At 46.1% G+C, this 15,187-nt stretch overlaps 1 protein-coding gene across 1 annotated transcript in view; it reads left to right on the forward strand.

Annotated features, from left to right (window-relative positions):
- The window catches only part of EIF4G3 (eukaryotic translation initiation factor 4 gamma 3), a 288,773-nt gene that overhangs the window by 29,881 nt on the left and 243,705 nt on the right, over positions 1–15,187 (forward strand). The window contains 1 exon segment of the mRNA XM_038747121.1: positions 8,812–8,970. Within this exon segment, the coding sequence (XP_038603049.1) occupies positions 8,875–8,970 (96 nt within the window). The 5' untranslated portion in view covers positions 8,812–8,874.

Consider the following 15,187-nt stretch of genomic DNA (forward strand, 5'->3'; position numbering starts at 1 on the left):
CACTGTGTCTGTTGCCTTGTCTGTAGAGCCCGTTGTTGGGTAGGGACCCTCTCCGTTATGTTGCCGACTCGTACTTCAATCAATCAATCATATTTATTGAGCACTTACTGTGTGCAGAGCACTGTACTAAGCGCTTGGGAAGTCCAAGGTGGCAACATCTAGAGACAGTCCCTACCCAACAGTGGGCTCACAGTCTAGAAGGGGGAGGCGGGAAACAAAACAAAACTCATAGACAGGTGTCCAAATCGTCAGAACGAATGGAGTTACAGCTATTCCTCCAGATGTTCACGCTTAGTACACAGTAAGCGCTCAGTAAATACGATTGAATGAATGAAAGCGGAATGGGCCTGCCAGCCCCATGTCGGACTGTGTCCAACCTGTTTAGCTCGCGCCAGTGCTTAGTACGGTGCGTGGCACACGGTAAGTGCCTAAAAAATACCATTAAGAAAAGAAATACTGGTGAGTGGGCGGGTAGGGGTGGACGAGTGCTTAGTACGGTGCGTGGCACATGGTAAGTGCCTAAAAAATGCCATTAAAAAAAAATACTGGTGAGTGGGCGGGTAGGGGTGGACGAGGTGAGACATTTAAAACCTGTCTGCGCATCAGGCAGAAACTTCTCACCCTGGGCTTCAAGGCTGTCCATCCATCCCCTCGCCCCCTCCTACCTCACCTCCCTTCTCCCCTTCTCCAGCCCAGCCCGCACCCTCCGCTCCTCCGCCGCTAATCTCCTCACCATACCTCGCTCTCGCCTGTCCCACCATCGACCCCCGGCCCACGTCATCCCCCGGGCCAGGAATGCCCTCCCTCTGCCCATCCGCCAAGCTAGCTCTCTTCCTCCCTTCAAGGCCCTGCTGAGAGCTCACCTCCTCCAGGAGGCCTTCCCACACTGAGCCCCTTCCTTCCTCTCCCCCTCGTCCCCCTCTCCATTCCCCCCATCTTACCTCCTTCCCTTCCCCACAGCACCTGTATATATGTATATATATGTTTGTACATATTTATTACTCTATTTATTTATTTATTTTACGTGTACATATCTATTCTATTTATTTCATTTTGTTAGTATGTTTGGTTTTGTTCTGTCTCCCCCGTTTAGACTGTGAGCCCACTGTTGGGTAGGGACTGTCTCTAGATGTTGCCAACTTGGACTTCCCAAGCACTTAGTACAGTGCTCTGCACACAGTAAGCGCTCAATAAATACGATTGATTGATTTAAAACCATGAATGCAGGTGGGCAGCCTTTGTGCTGTGGGAGGTGGGGTGGTCGAGGCACGGGGGAATGGGCTTTGAGAGCCTCTCGAGTTCACCTTGCCAGCCAGTGCCAGCCACAGCACCGCGAAAATAGGAAGATTGGACCCCCTTCTCCTCCCGAATGTCACCCCGTACCACTACTTTCTCACTCATTCATTCATTCAACACATTTATTGAGCGCTTACTGCGTTCAGAGCACTGTACTAAGCGCTCGGGAAATACAAGTCGGCAACGCGTAGAGACGGTCCCTACCCAACAGCGGGCTCACAGTCTAGAAGTGGGAGACGGGCAACGAGACAAAACATGTAGACAGGTGTCAAAATCGTCAGGAAAAATGGAGTTACAGCTGTTCCTCCATCACCTCCCCCGTGGCCCCCTGACACTCAGAGAGGGATTTGTAAAAGATAATAATGACGGTATTTGTTAAGCATTTACTACGAGCCAAGCACTGTTCTAAGCGCTGCGGTAGATACAAGGTAATCAGGTTGTCCCACGTGCGGCTCACAATCTTAATCTCCATTTTACCGAATTATTATTATTATTACCCATCGCCTCCCCCGTGGCCCCCTGACACTCAGGGAGGGATTTGTAGATCCCTTCAAGGCCCTACTGAGAGCTCACCTCCTCCAGGAGGCCTTCCCAGACTGAGCCCCTTCCTTCCTCTCTCCCTCGTCCCCCTCTCCATCCTCCCCGCCTTACCTCCTTCTCTTCCCCACAGCACCTGTATATATGTATATATGTTTGTACATATTTATTACTCCATTTATTTTACTTGTACATGTCTATTCTATTTTATTTTGTTAGTATGTTTGGTTTTGTTCTCTGTCTCCCCCTTTTAGACTGTGAGCCCACTGTTGGGTCGGGACGGTCTCTATATGTTGCAAACTTGTACTTCCCAAGTGCTTAGTACAGTGCTCTGCACACAGTAAGCGCTCAATAAATACAATTGATGATGATGATGATGTTCACGCTATTTTAGGAAGTTTCCCAGGTCGGGTTTTCTTCCCAAAAGGTATTTTTCGCTCACGTTCATTAAATAAGAGCTGTGCCTTTTAGGGGCCTTGGCCCCAGTTCAAGCTGTGGGCTGAAGGATTTGCCGAGAAAAATACAAAGGCAGGGATTGAGCGCCTGCAAGAGAACGGCCTTCCAGGACTATTTGCACGCTGCTCCCTGGAGAAACAGAGCGGCCTTTATGAGCCTTTTGGACCGGAAAATAATTGCACATGGATTCTGGACTGCTGGCCCCGGCGAAGCAGCTGATGGGCATTCATTCATTCTTTCAATCGTATTTATTGAGCGCTTACTGTGTGCAGAGCACGGTACTGAACGCTTGGGAAGTCCAAGTTGGCAACATCTAGAGACGGTCCCTACCCGACAGCGGACTCACAGTCTAGAAGGGGGAGACAGACGACAAAACAAAACATATTAACAAAATAAAATCAATAGAATAAATATGTCCAAGTAAAGTAAATAGAGTAATAAATTCATTCAATCGTATTTATTGAGCGCTTACTGTGGGCAGAGCACTGGACTAAGCACTTGGGAAGTACAAGTTGACAACATTCATTCAGTCATATTTATTGAGCGCTTACTGTGTGCAGAGCACTGGACTAAGCGCTTGGGAAGGACAAGTTGGCAACATAGAGAGACGGTCCCTACCCAGCAGTGGGCTCACAGTCTAGAGAGGGGAGACAGACAACAAAACATATTAACAAAATAAAATAAATGGACATGTGGCGGAGCCGGGATTCAAACCCATGGCCTCTGACTCCAAAGCCCGGGCTCTTTCCACTGAGCCACGCTGCCTCTATTCATCTGCTGGGGGAGATGAATAGAATTGATTTACAGATAGAGGAAGAAGGAGGAACAGTAAGGGAACGGGATGTAGCCCAAATGTATAAATAACTGAGTATGCATACAGCGTCGCTCAGTGGAAAGAGCACGGGCTTTGGAGTCAGAGGTCATGGGTTCGAATCCCGGCTCTGCCACTTGTCTGCTGTGTGACTTGGGCCAAGTCACTTAACTTCTCTGTGCCTCAGTGACCTCATCTGTAAAATGGGGATTAAAACTGTGAGCCCCACGTGGGGCAACCTGATCACCTTGTAACCTCCCCAGTGCTTAGAACAGTGCTTTGCACATAGTAAGCGCTTAATAAAATGCCATTATTATATATGTTTGTACCTATTTACTACTCTATTTATTTTACTTGTACATATCTATTCTATTTATTTTATTTTGTTCATATGTTTTGTTTTGTTCTCTGTCTCCCCCTTCTAGACTGTGAGCCCACTGTTGGGTAGGGACCGTCTCTATGTGTTGCCAACTTGTACTCCCTAAGCGCTTAATACAGTGCTCTGCACACAGTAAGCGCTCAATAAATACAATTGATTGATTGATTGATATATGTGTATGTGTGTGTCCCTGTGTATGAATATGTATACACATTAGTTTGTGCATATGTGTATACATATACATACACATATGCACTTATGTACACACTTGATGCATGCACACACTTCATACATGTACTTACATGTATATTCACAAGTTGTGTGGGTTTTTTTTGTGTGTGCATATTCTTATATGTGAATACAAGCAAATCGGGTTGGACGCAGTCCCTGTCCCACATTGGCCTCACAGTCTTAATCCCCCTTTTACAGATGAGGTAAGTGAGGCACCGCAGCGAAGTGACATGCCCAGGGTCACACAGCAGACATGTGTGTGTAAGCATGTATGTGTACATATGTATGTGTGCATATATACATGCATGTACTATATATGTATGTATATCTGTGTATGCATATATGCATGCATGTATATGTATGTATATGTGTATATATGTATGTATATATGTGTGTGCATATGTGTATGTATATGTGTGTGTATGTACATATATGTATGTGCGTATGTATGTGCGTATATGTATGTTTGTAAGTGCATGTGTGTACTTATGTTTGTAAGTTCTGAAGCGAGGAACAGATTACATAGGTGGGATGCTGAGAGTCAATCAGTGGTATTTATTGGTGCTTACTATGTGCAGAGCACTTGGGAGAGTACAATACGACAAGAATTAGTGGACACGTTCCCTGCCCTTATCTAGCTTGCAGTCTAGAGGGGGAGACAGACGTTAATATACTAAGGGAGGACTTTCAGGAGGAGGTATGATTTTGAAGAGGACTTTGAAAGTGGGGTGAGCTGTGATTTGGCGGATGCGAGTGGTTATAATCAATCAATCAATCAATCGTATTTATTGAGCGCTTACTATGTGCAGAGCACTGTACTAGTAATAATGATGACGGTATTTGAAAAGCACTGACTATATGTCAAGCACTGTTCTGTGTGCTGGGGAAGATACAAGATAATAAGATCAGACACACAGTCCCTGTCCCACACAAGGGCTCACAATCTAAGTAGGAGGGAGAACAGGTACTGAAGCTCCATTTTACAGAGGGAGGTAATGGAGGCCTAGAGAAGGGAAGTGACTTGTCCAAGGTCACACAGCAGCCATGTGGTGGAACTGGGATCAGAACCCAGGTCCTCTGATTTCCTGGCCCATGTTCTTTCCACTAGACCACGCTGAGGGTACATTGGAAATGAAGCTTTGGAAGCAAAAAAGGTTGAGAGCAAGGTCTGATTAGAGGATGAGCTTCTGAGGGGCAAAGACTGCAGACCCGGGAGTAACAAGTGAGAGAACTTGCAGGTGAGATGGGGAGAGTTGGAGGAAATCAATCAGTGAATCAATCTGTCGTATTTATTGAGCGCTTACTGTGTGCAGAGCACTGTACTAAGCGCTTGGGGAAGTACAAGTCGGCAACATATAGAGACAGTCCCTACCCAACAGTGGGCTCACAGTCTAAAAGGGGGAGACGGAGAACAAAACCGAACATACTAACAAAATAAAATAAATGGAATAGATATGTACAAGTAAAATAAACAAATAAATAGAGTAATAAATATGAACAAACATATATACATGCCTCGAAGCCAACTGTGAGGAGATTTTGCTGGACGTAGAAGGAGGTGAGTCCCCAGTGGGAGTTTTTGAGGAGCGGAGCAATGCGTGACAAGGGACATTTCCAGGAGATGATCTATGGAGCGGCAGGTTAGTGTAGACTGAAGGGACGAGAAGCTGGAAGCAGGGAGGCAAGTGAGGAGGCGGATGCAGTAGTCCAGCTGTGACAGGACAACGTTTGGACCTGTGGAGTTTGGGTAGGGAGGACGGAGCGGATCTGGGAATCAGTGGAGAAGATGAACCAAGAGGATTTTGTGGTCGATCAAGCATACTGTCGCTGGTGGGCGGAGGGAAAAGGGGAGTGGTTTAAGGTGTGGAATTACAGCCTGTACCATTCCTCAAGTAAATCCCTCTCTTCTCTTCGTTCTGAGGGGCCCACGCCCGCTGATTTATTCTGGGCCCAGCGGCTTGGCCGTAGTGAGTTGGGGGAGAAAGGGCCAGATTCTCCATTCCTTAAAAATGTCCCTTTCGCCTGTCCCACCATCGACCCCCAGCCCACGTCATCCCCCGGGCCTGGAATGCCCTCCCTCTGCCCATCCGCCAAGCTAGCTCTCTTCCTCCCTTCAAGGCCCTACTGAGAGCTCACCTCCTCCAGGAGGCCTTCCCACACTGAGCCCCTTCCTTCCTCTCCCCCTCGTCCCCCTCTCCATCCCCCCCATCTTACCTCCCTCCCTTCCCCACAGCACCTGTATATATGTATATATGTTTGTACAGATTTATTACTCTATTTTACTTGTACCTGTCTATTCTATTTTATTTTGTTAGTATGTTTGGTTTTGTTCTCTGTCTCCCCCTTTTAGACTGTGAGCCCACTGTTGGGTAGGGACTGTCTCTATATGTTGCCAACTTGTTCTTCCCAAGTGCTTAGTACAGTGCTCTGCACACAGTAAGCGCTCAATAAATACGATTGATGATGATGATAAAAATGGCAACCCTGTACAACCGCCTACGCAGTTCGGTACCCAGTACCCAAAGCGACTCTGTACCCTAATGCCACCCGGTGAAAACCGCTGTATTTGTTCATTATATCAAAAGCTCTGGAAAAGAGCAGATCTGCTTCTCTTGCGTAACATTGTACTTCCCCCTTTCTGACTAACTCCTTCCAAATCTCAGTGCCGTTGACCTATGTCCATCCCTGCTTGTCTGGGCGGCACGTTTGGGTGTTTAAAATGTTTCCCTAGATACATATAAAATGATTCCCTCGACTCATTGGCCTCTACTGAAGAGCCGTCACATCCTCCAGCAGTCTTAGGACACGCGGAGACTTGCGGCTAGAGGACTCAGATTGCAGTAGTTTTATCCCAAAAGTCCTTTGGGAAAGTCAGAGTGAGAAAGGGGGGGATGAGGGCCAGGGCTCTGTGGGATACATCTCAACTGTCATTATCCCAGCAGAGAGACTGGATATTGCGCGATAGAAAAGCATCGTCACTGAAAATTTTCTTTGCTTATGCAGTTAAAGAGTTAATCCGGCAATAGGAGGTGACTTATTTTTTCTCCTTTTCAAGGCATTTGGATCTTCATGTAGTTGACGACTATATTCTCCGATTTGTCTGAAAGAAGAACTTAGGATAGTGATCGATCATTCAGTCAATCGGTAGTAGTTATCGAGCGCTTACTCCGTGCAAAGGACTGTACTGAATTAGCAGACACATTCCCTGCCCATAACGAGCTCGCGGTTTATCGGTGGTGTTTATCGAGCGCCTACTGTGTGCAGAGCACTGGACAAAACGCTTGGGAGGGTGCAACAGAGTTGAGTTGGAAGACACCAACTCGAAGTGCTTTATCGGTGGTGTTTATCGAGCGCCTACTGTGTGCAGAGCACTGGACAAAACGCTTGGGAGGGTGCAACACAGTTGAGTTGGAAGACACCAACTCGAAGTGCTTGCAGAAAGAAGGAACAAAAACAGAGAAGTCATTAACTTTGGTTAAGAAGGATTCTAGTGGAGTTTAGGTTTATTGGAAAGATGTCCATTCGTAGAAACGAATTGTAAACAAGCATCCAGATTGGAGCACAATCAATCAGTCAATCAGTGGTATTTATTGAGCGATTGCTCTACTAAACACTTGGAAAGTACACTAGGGTAGTTGCAGACAGATGCAGATAGACAGACAGGACTGAAAAGTTTACTGCCCAAACTGTCCCAGCAATAGCCGGCAGCCCTTAGGTGGAAAAAGAGGTGTCTTGTCTAATGTTAGAAGACAGAGAAGCAGTGAGGCTTAGTGGAAAGAGCATGTGTTTGGGAGGCAGAGGTCGTGGGTTCAAATCCCAGCTCCACCGCTTGTCAGCTGTGTGACTTTGGGCAAGTCCCTTAACTTCTCTGTGCCTCAGTTACCTCATCTGTAAAATGGGGATTAAGACTGTGAGCCCCCCGTGGGACAATTTAATCACCTTGTATCCTCCCCAGTGATTTGAACAGTGCTTGGCACATAGTAAGCGCTTAACAAATGCCATCATTATTATTACTATTATTACTGTCAACTGTGTGACTTTGCGCAAGTCTTAGTTTCTCTCTGCCTGTTACCTCATCTGCAAAATGGGGATTAAGACTGTGAGCCCCCTGTGGGACAATTTAATCACCTTGTATCCTCCCCAGCGCTTTGAACAGTGCTTGGCACATAGTAAGCGCTTAACAAATGCCATCATTATTATTACTATTATTACTGTCAACTGTGTGACTTTGCGCAAGTCACTTAGTTTCTCTGTGCCTGTTACCTCATCTGCAAAATGGGGATTATGATGGGGAGCCCCACGTGGGACAACCTGATCACCTTGTTATCTATCCCGGTGCTTAGAACAGTGCTTTAAAAATACCATTAGTATTATTATTATTATTATTTAAGGGACTGCCCTGGGCTGCCCAGAAGGAAAGAGAATTAGAGCACAGATGACAACTCCGAGAAATCGGCTAGAATCCTGGTAAAATGAGAATCATCCAGGGGAGAAATGAGGGGAAAAGTAAAGCAACTAGCAGCCGGCTAAGAACTTGGCCGACATGCTTTGTGGAAAAACGGCGAGCAGCAGTGTTGCCTGATGGATAGAGCACAGGCCTGAGAGTCAGAAGAACCTGGCTCTGATCCTGGCTCTGCCTCTTATCTGCTCTGTGACCTTGGATAAGTCACTTCACTTCTTCTGTAGACCTCACTTACCTCATCTGAAAAACGGGGATGAAGACTGTGAGCCCCATTTGGGTCATGGCCTGTGTCCATCCTGATTCACTGTGCTTAGTACAGTGCCTGACACATAGTAAGTGCTTAACAAACACCACTAAAAAAGAAAAGGAAAACCAGGGCCAAGGATCCAAAAGTATATCTCCGTCCTGGATTCCAAGGAGGAAGCAAGGTAATACAGCAAAGAGGTGAAAAAACCTGGAAGCCAGCTCGCCTATAGAAGGAAAGGATCAGGGAATATTGGAGAAAAGGAGGAAAAGAAAACCTGTGGACAATTAATTCTAGGCAGTCAGCTGGGAGAAATAATGACAAGCATCAGAAGGGAAGGGAAGTAGCAGAAGGAATGATTGGATTCCTTCACCAAGTCCTTGTCTTCTCTCCAGGATGACTGAGACTCCGTACAGAGAAAAAACAGCTAGAAGAGTGACATCTCTCTATGATTCTAGATGAGGCCACCTCTAAGAACAAGAAGCTCGAGGAGGACATCTAGGGCTTTTGCAGTCAGAGTTGACTTCAACTCAAAAATGTCAAGCTGGAACCAGGTAATGCCGCTATTTCCAGGAAAAAGCAGCTCCGCAAACATTGCCTCACCGAATGTGAGAACTGGAGTCTGAGAAATCATTCTCCAAGCCTTGTATTTCTTTAAAAAAAAACAACCCAAATCAAACAAATTAACAAAAAAAAACCACCCCAAAATTTGGAGGCTCCCAAACCACTTTTATCCTTCATTAAGGAATTCATTCATTCATTCAGTCGTATTTATTGAGCGCTTACTATGTGCAGAGCAGTGGAGGAGGGGGAGAGAAAGGAGGGGGCTTAGTCTGGGAAGGCCCAAGTATCAGATTGATGAGATGGATGCTCTCAGTGAAAGCTCCCTTGCATAGCGAGCCATTAGTACAGTTAGGAGCTGACTCCTAAAATCTGATATTTCAGAATGCAAAAATAATTCTTCATTCATTTATGATGATGATGATGATGATTATGGCATTTGTTAAGCGATTACTATGTGCAAAGCACTGTTCTAAGCGCTGGGGGGGATACAAGGTGATCAGGTTGTCCCACGTGGGACTCACAGTCGTAATCCCCATTTTACAGATGAGGTAACTGAGGCTCAGAGAAGTTAAGTGACTTGCCCAAGGTCACACAGCAGACTTGTGGCGGAGCCGGGATTCGAACCCATGACCTCTGACTCCAAAGCCCGTGCTCTTTCCACTGAGCCACGCTGCTTCTCTGCACCTTTATCGACCTTTTCCCATGCCCTTACATCACTGAGTAGTAATCATAATAATAATATTAGTGGAATTTTATATACATTCAAGGTATCTTAACTTCCACAAGAGAGTGTATCTTCTGCTACATAACCCCATTGGTTGTCCCTCTCTTTATTCATTCAGTCGTAATTATTGAGTGCTTACTGTGTGCAGAGCACTGAACTAAGCGCTTGCACTGTACTCGAGCCTCCCCTTTTCATTTATCCAAGTGACATCATATATTTTGCACCTAATTCTGGAGGCTCACCTAGGGGTATTGGAAGATGTAATTGGGGGGAGGACAGAGAAGAGGAGGAAATGAGAAAGGAGGGAAGAAAAACCTGAAGGAGTTGAGATATAGAGACAGATAGAGCCCCAGGAAATGGTAAAGCAGATACACTCGTGTCTTGCTTTTTTTTCCCGCTCTTAAGATCTCTTGGTGTTGCTGAGTTCCACTGTCCTAGGAGGTGCTACTCAGAGGGAAGGGGTTGAAGTGCTCGCAAACACTTGCATCTGATTATGGTATTTATTAAGCATTTACTCTGTGCAAAAGCTCTAAGAGAAGCATTGGGGTAGGTTGAAGGACAGAGCCGGGAACATTTCCTCTCCTTTTTGACAACTAGCACCCTTGGCCATAAACCCATTCCGTCATTCATTCAATCGTATTTATTGAGCGCTTACTGTTTGCAGAGCACTGGACTAAGTGCTTGGGAAGTGCAGATCGGCAACGTATAGAGACGGTTCTTACCCAACAGCGGGCTCACAGTCTAGAAGGAGGGGACAGGCAACAAAACAAAACAAGTAGACAGGTGTCAGTACCATCAGAAGAAATAGAATTATAGCTATGTACACATCATTAATAAAACAGAGTAGTAAATATGTACAAAGTAGAGTGATAAATATGTCCAAATATATACAAGTGTTGTGGGGAGGGGTAGGGCGGAGGGAGGGAGGGGGGCAATGGGGAGGGGAGGAGGAGCAGAGGAAAAGGGGGGCTCAGTCTGGGAAGACCTCCTGGAGGAGGTGGGCTCTCAGTAGGGCTTTGAAGGGAGGAAGAGAGCTAGCTTGGCGGATGTGTGGAGGGAGGGCATTCCGGGCCAGGGGAAGGACGTGGGCCGGGGGTCGACGGCGGGACAGGCGAGAACGAGGCCCAGTGAGGAGATTAGCGGCAGAGGAGCGGAGGGTGCGAATTAGGCTGGAGAAGGACAGAAGGGAGGTGAGGAAGGAGGGGGTGAGGGGATGGACAGCCTTGAAGCCGGGAGTGAGGAGTTTTTGCTTGATTCGAAGGTTGACAGGCAACCACTGGAGATTTTTGAGGAGGGGAGTGACATGCCCAGAGCGTTTCTGTAGAAAGATAATCCGGGAAGCAGGGAGAAGTAGAGACTGAATTGGGGAGAGACGGGAGGATGGAAGATCAGAGAGGAGGCTAATAAGTGCTGTGGGACTGGTACGGCGAAGAGTTGGTAGACACCATACCTACATTCTAAAATGTCACCAGGGCCGCAGCTCCCCATTCTTCAGAGATCTCCAGCCGCTGGCCATTTCTCCGCATATCGAGCAGACGCTCCCCACGGTTGGTTTCAGAGCAGTCCGTCAGCTCTTTCCCTTCTGCTTGTCCACTCTCTTCTTCCACTTTTCCCCAGTGGGTACTCTTCATACCCCTCAAGCCAACCATTGTCGTATTTATCGAGCATTTACTGTGTGCAGAGCACTGTACGAAGCACTTGGACGAGTAAGCCGTCGCTCTGTGTCTTGTTCTCATCCTTTCCGCTGCCAACTTCTTGGTCATATCCCCTTCCCTGCCCAAGACCCCCTCCCACGTTGTGTCTGACAGACCTTACGGCTCCTCTGAGCCCATCAATCAGTGGTATTTATTGAGTGCTCACTATGTGCAGGGCACTGTAGTAAGCACTTAGGAGGGTATGATACAACAGAGTTAGCAGACACGTTCCCTGCCCTTAACAAGCCTACAGTCTAGAGGGGAAGACAAACATGAACAGCAGTAAATAAGAATCTATATGTATACACATATGCACAAACTAATGTGTATACATATTCATACACAGAGACACACACACACGGGAAATTTGTAATATGTAATATAAAGCTATGTACATAAGTGCTGAGGGGTTGGTAGTGGGGAAGATATCAGCTGCCCAAAGATCACAGATCTAATTGTGTAGGCGACATAGAAGGAAGAGTGTTGGGGAATAGAGGGCTTAGTCAGGGAAGCCCTCTTGGAGGAGATGTGACCGTAATAATAATAATAATGATGGCATTTATTAAGCACTTACTATGTGCAAAGCACTGTTCTAATCAATCAATCGTATTTATTGAGCGCTTACTGTGTGCAGAGCACTGTACTAAGCGCTTGGGAAGTACAAGTTGGCAACATATAGAGACAGTCCCTACCCAACAGTGGGCTCACAGTCTAAAAGGGGGAGACAGAGAACAAAACCAAACATACTAACAAAATAAAATAAATAGAATAGATATGTACAGGTAAAATAAATAAATAAATAGAGTAATAAATATGTACAAACATATATACATATATCCAGGTGCTGTGGGGAAGGGAAGGAGGTAAGATGGGGGGATGGAGAGGGGGACGAGGGGGAGAGGAAGGAAGGGGCTCAGTCTGGGAAGGCCTCCTGGAGGAGGTGAGCTCTCAGTAGGGCCTTGGGGAGGTTACAAGGTGATCAGGTTATTCCTCGGGGAGCTCACAGTCCTATTCCCCATTTTACAGATGAGGTAACAGAGACACAGAGAAGTTAAGTGACTGGCCCAGAGTCACACAGCTGACAATTGGCGGAGCCGCGGTTTGAACCCATAACCTCTGACTCCAAAGCCCGGGCTCTTTCCACTGAGCCAAACTGCTTCTCAGACCATAATAATGGTCTGAAGGTGTAGAGAGTGGTGGTCTGGTGTATATGGACAGGGAGAGAATTCCAGGCGAGGGGGAACTAGCTGGGAAAACAGCTCTGGAATCTGTCTTTCTCAAAAGGCTTTTTCTGCTTAATTTCTACCTCCCCCAGATGCCACTTCAGTGCCACTTAAGTACAGCTCACCAGTGCGCTTAGGTGTGTAGCTTATGTATGCTATTACTATATCACCTCTCTAAAACTTAAACATCCCTCTCACGCGCTAGATTGTAAACTGCTTGAAAGCAGCAAACATATACACCGATTTCTACTGTACTCTCCCATGTGCTTAAAATAGTGCTCAACACACAGTAGCTGTTCAATAAATGCTGCTAATTGAGTGAAAAATGTGAAATGCCACTGCTGCCAGTATACAGGGCTCAGAGTATTGTGTGCAGGTGGTAGCATCCCAAAATGATGATGACCAAACTTGGCTTTATTAGTGCTGAAATCATTCATTCATTCATATTTATTGAGTGCTCACTGTGTGCAGAGCACTGTACTAAGCGCTTGGGAAGTACAAGATGGCAACATACAGAGGCAGTCATCATCATCATCAATCGTATTTATTGAGCGCTTACTGTGTGCAGAGCACTGTACTAAGCACTTGGGAAGTACAAGTTGGCAACATACAGAGACAGTCCCTACCCAACAGCAGGCTCCCAGTCTAGAAGGGGAAGGCAGACAAAAAAACAAAACATATTAACAAAATAAAATGAATAGAATAGTAAATATGTACAAGTAAAATAAATAGAGTAATGAATCTGTACAAACATATATACAGGTGCTGTGGGGAGGGGAAGGAGGTAGGATGGGGCGGGGGGGGATGGGGAGGGCCCCCAAAGCTCTCATTTGGGTTTTAGAGTAATACAAAAAGTAGTAGATTTGCATGATAAGGACAGGGCAAAAGCAGATTTTCTTTTACAAGGAAAGAACTGCTCAGTGGGGGTGTGAGGCATCTTAACAAGGGGCAAAAATCTTATTCTTCATAGAGGAATTGGTAACAGCTGATGGTGTTCTCAAAAGGGACAAGAAGTGATTTCAAAATATGAGGTCTGCAAGTACTTGGGAGAAGAGGTTGATATACTAATACACGGGAAGCAGCGTGGATTAATGGAAAGAGCCCGGGCTTGGGAATCAGAGGTCGTGGGTTCTAATCCCAGTTCCGCCGCTCATCAGCTGTGTGACTTTGGGCAAGTCACTTGACTTCTCTGTGCCTCAGTTACCTTATCTGTAAAATGGGGATTAAGAATGAGCTCCACTTGAGACAACCTGATTACCTTGTATTTACTCCAGTGCTTAGAACAGTGCTCGGCACATAGTAAGCGCTTAACAAATGCTATTATTATTATTATTACAAGTTGGTGGCTCAGAAATGTTTTTTTATTATCCGCTATTAAATCAATCAATCAATCAATTGTATTTATTGAGCGCTTACTGTATGCAGAGCACTGTACTAAGTGCTTGGGAAGTACAAGTTGGCAACATATAGAGACGGTCCCTACCCAACAGTGGGCTCACAGTCTAAAAGGGGGAGACAGACAACAAAACCAAACATACTAACAAAATAAAATAAATAGAATAGATAGGTACAAGTAAAATAGAGTAATAAATATGTACAAACATATATACATATATACAGGTGCTGTGGGGAAGGGAAGGAGGTAAGATGGGAGGGATGGAGAGGGGGACGAGGGGGAGAGGAAAGAAGGGGCTCAGTCTGAGAAGGCCTCCTGGAGGAGGTGAGCTCTCAGTAGGGCCTTGAAGGGAGGAAGAGAGCTAGTTGGTAGTATCCGTAGTGCAGTGCAAACTGAAAATTATGTCGGGAATTGATGTAATCTCAAGTGACCTAAAATCCTCAATTTTAAAACTTCAGAGCCGTAATTTAAAAGCACCGATATTGGTGCGAATAATACGGACAACATTCTGAAATTCAGTCTACTCTCCTTTTCGCCCTATCCGATCCTTTGGAGCTGAGCGTAGCCTTCCCTTCTGAAATGAAGCTCCCGTCCACACAAACCCAGCTGGATGTGGTTTCAAGGGAAAGCCCGACAATAGGGCTGGCGATCAGAGAACGACCGGGTTTTTCTTCCGTCCCGTGACGAGGAGGAACGGGATGGTATCGCGCATATACCCAGCTGCCTCCCGACCAGTGAAACGAGACAGTTTCGGACAAAAGCACCGGCAGAGCTTTATTTAAGATCTGGATTATCATTCACGGTCTCTGTTCTCGGTATTTAGCTGTCTTCAGCAGCATCTGCTTAACCGGGCCCCTCTTAGGTGCTTTGGAATTTCGGTCAGGCACATCGGAGCTAGAGAGATGAAGTCAACCTGGAACCATCAAGCGATCAGAAGGGTGACCTTTTCTGAGGTCACCGGGACTGAATCACGGAAAAAGAGGATTCATGAATTTGCCTGTCATTCTGTTTACCCGTCTGTCATTTCCCGTACTATTTAAGGTTCTATTTGAAGTTCACATTTCTGGCAGAAGAATACTGCATGATTTTTTTGCATTTATGCCCCCATTCCTTCACACAAGCCCTCCTCAAGACCTCGGCTGTATCAGTCAAGACTCGAGCGAGGTTTGT

This window comes from Tachyglossus aculeatus, chromosome 5 (genome assembly GCF_015852505.1).
Source record: "Tachyglossus aculeatus isolate mTacAcu1 chromosome 5, mTacAcu1.pri, whole genome shotgun sequence".
NCBI classification, from domain to species: Eukaryota; Metazoa; Chordata; class Mammalia; order Monotremata; family Tachyglossidae; genus Tachyglossus; species Tachyglossus aculeatus.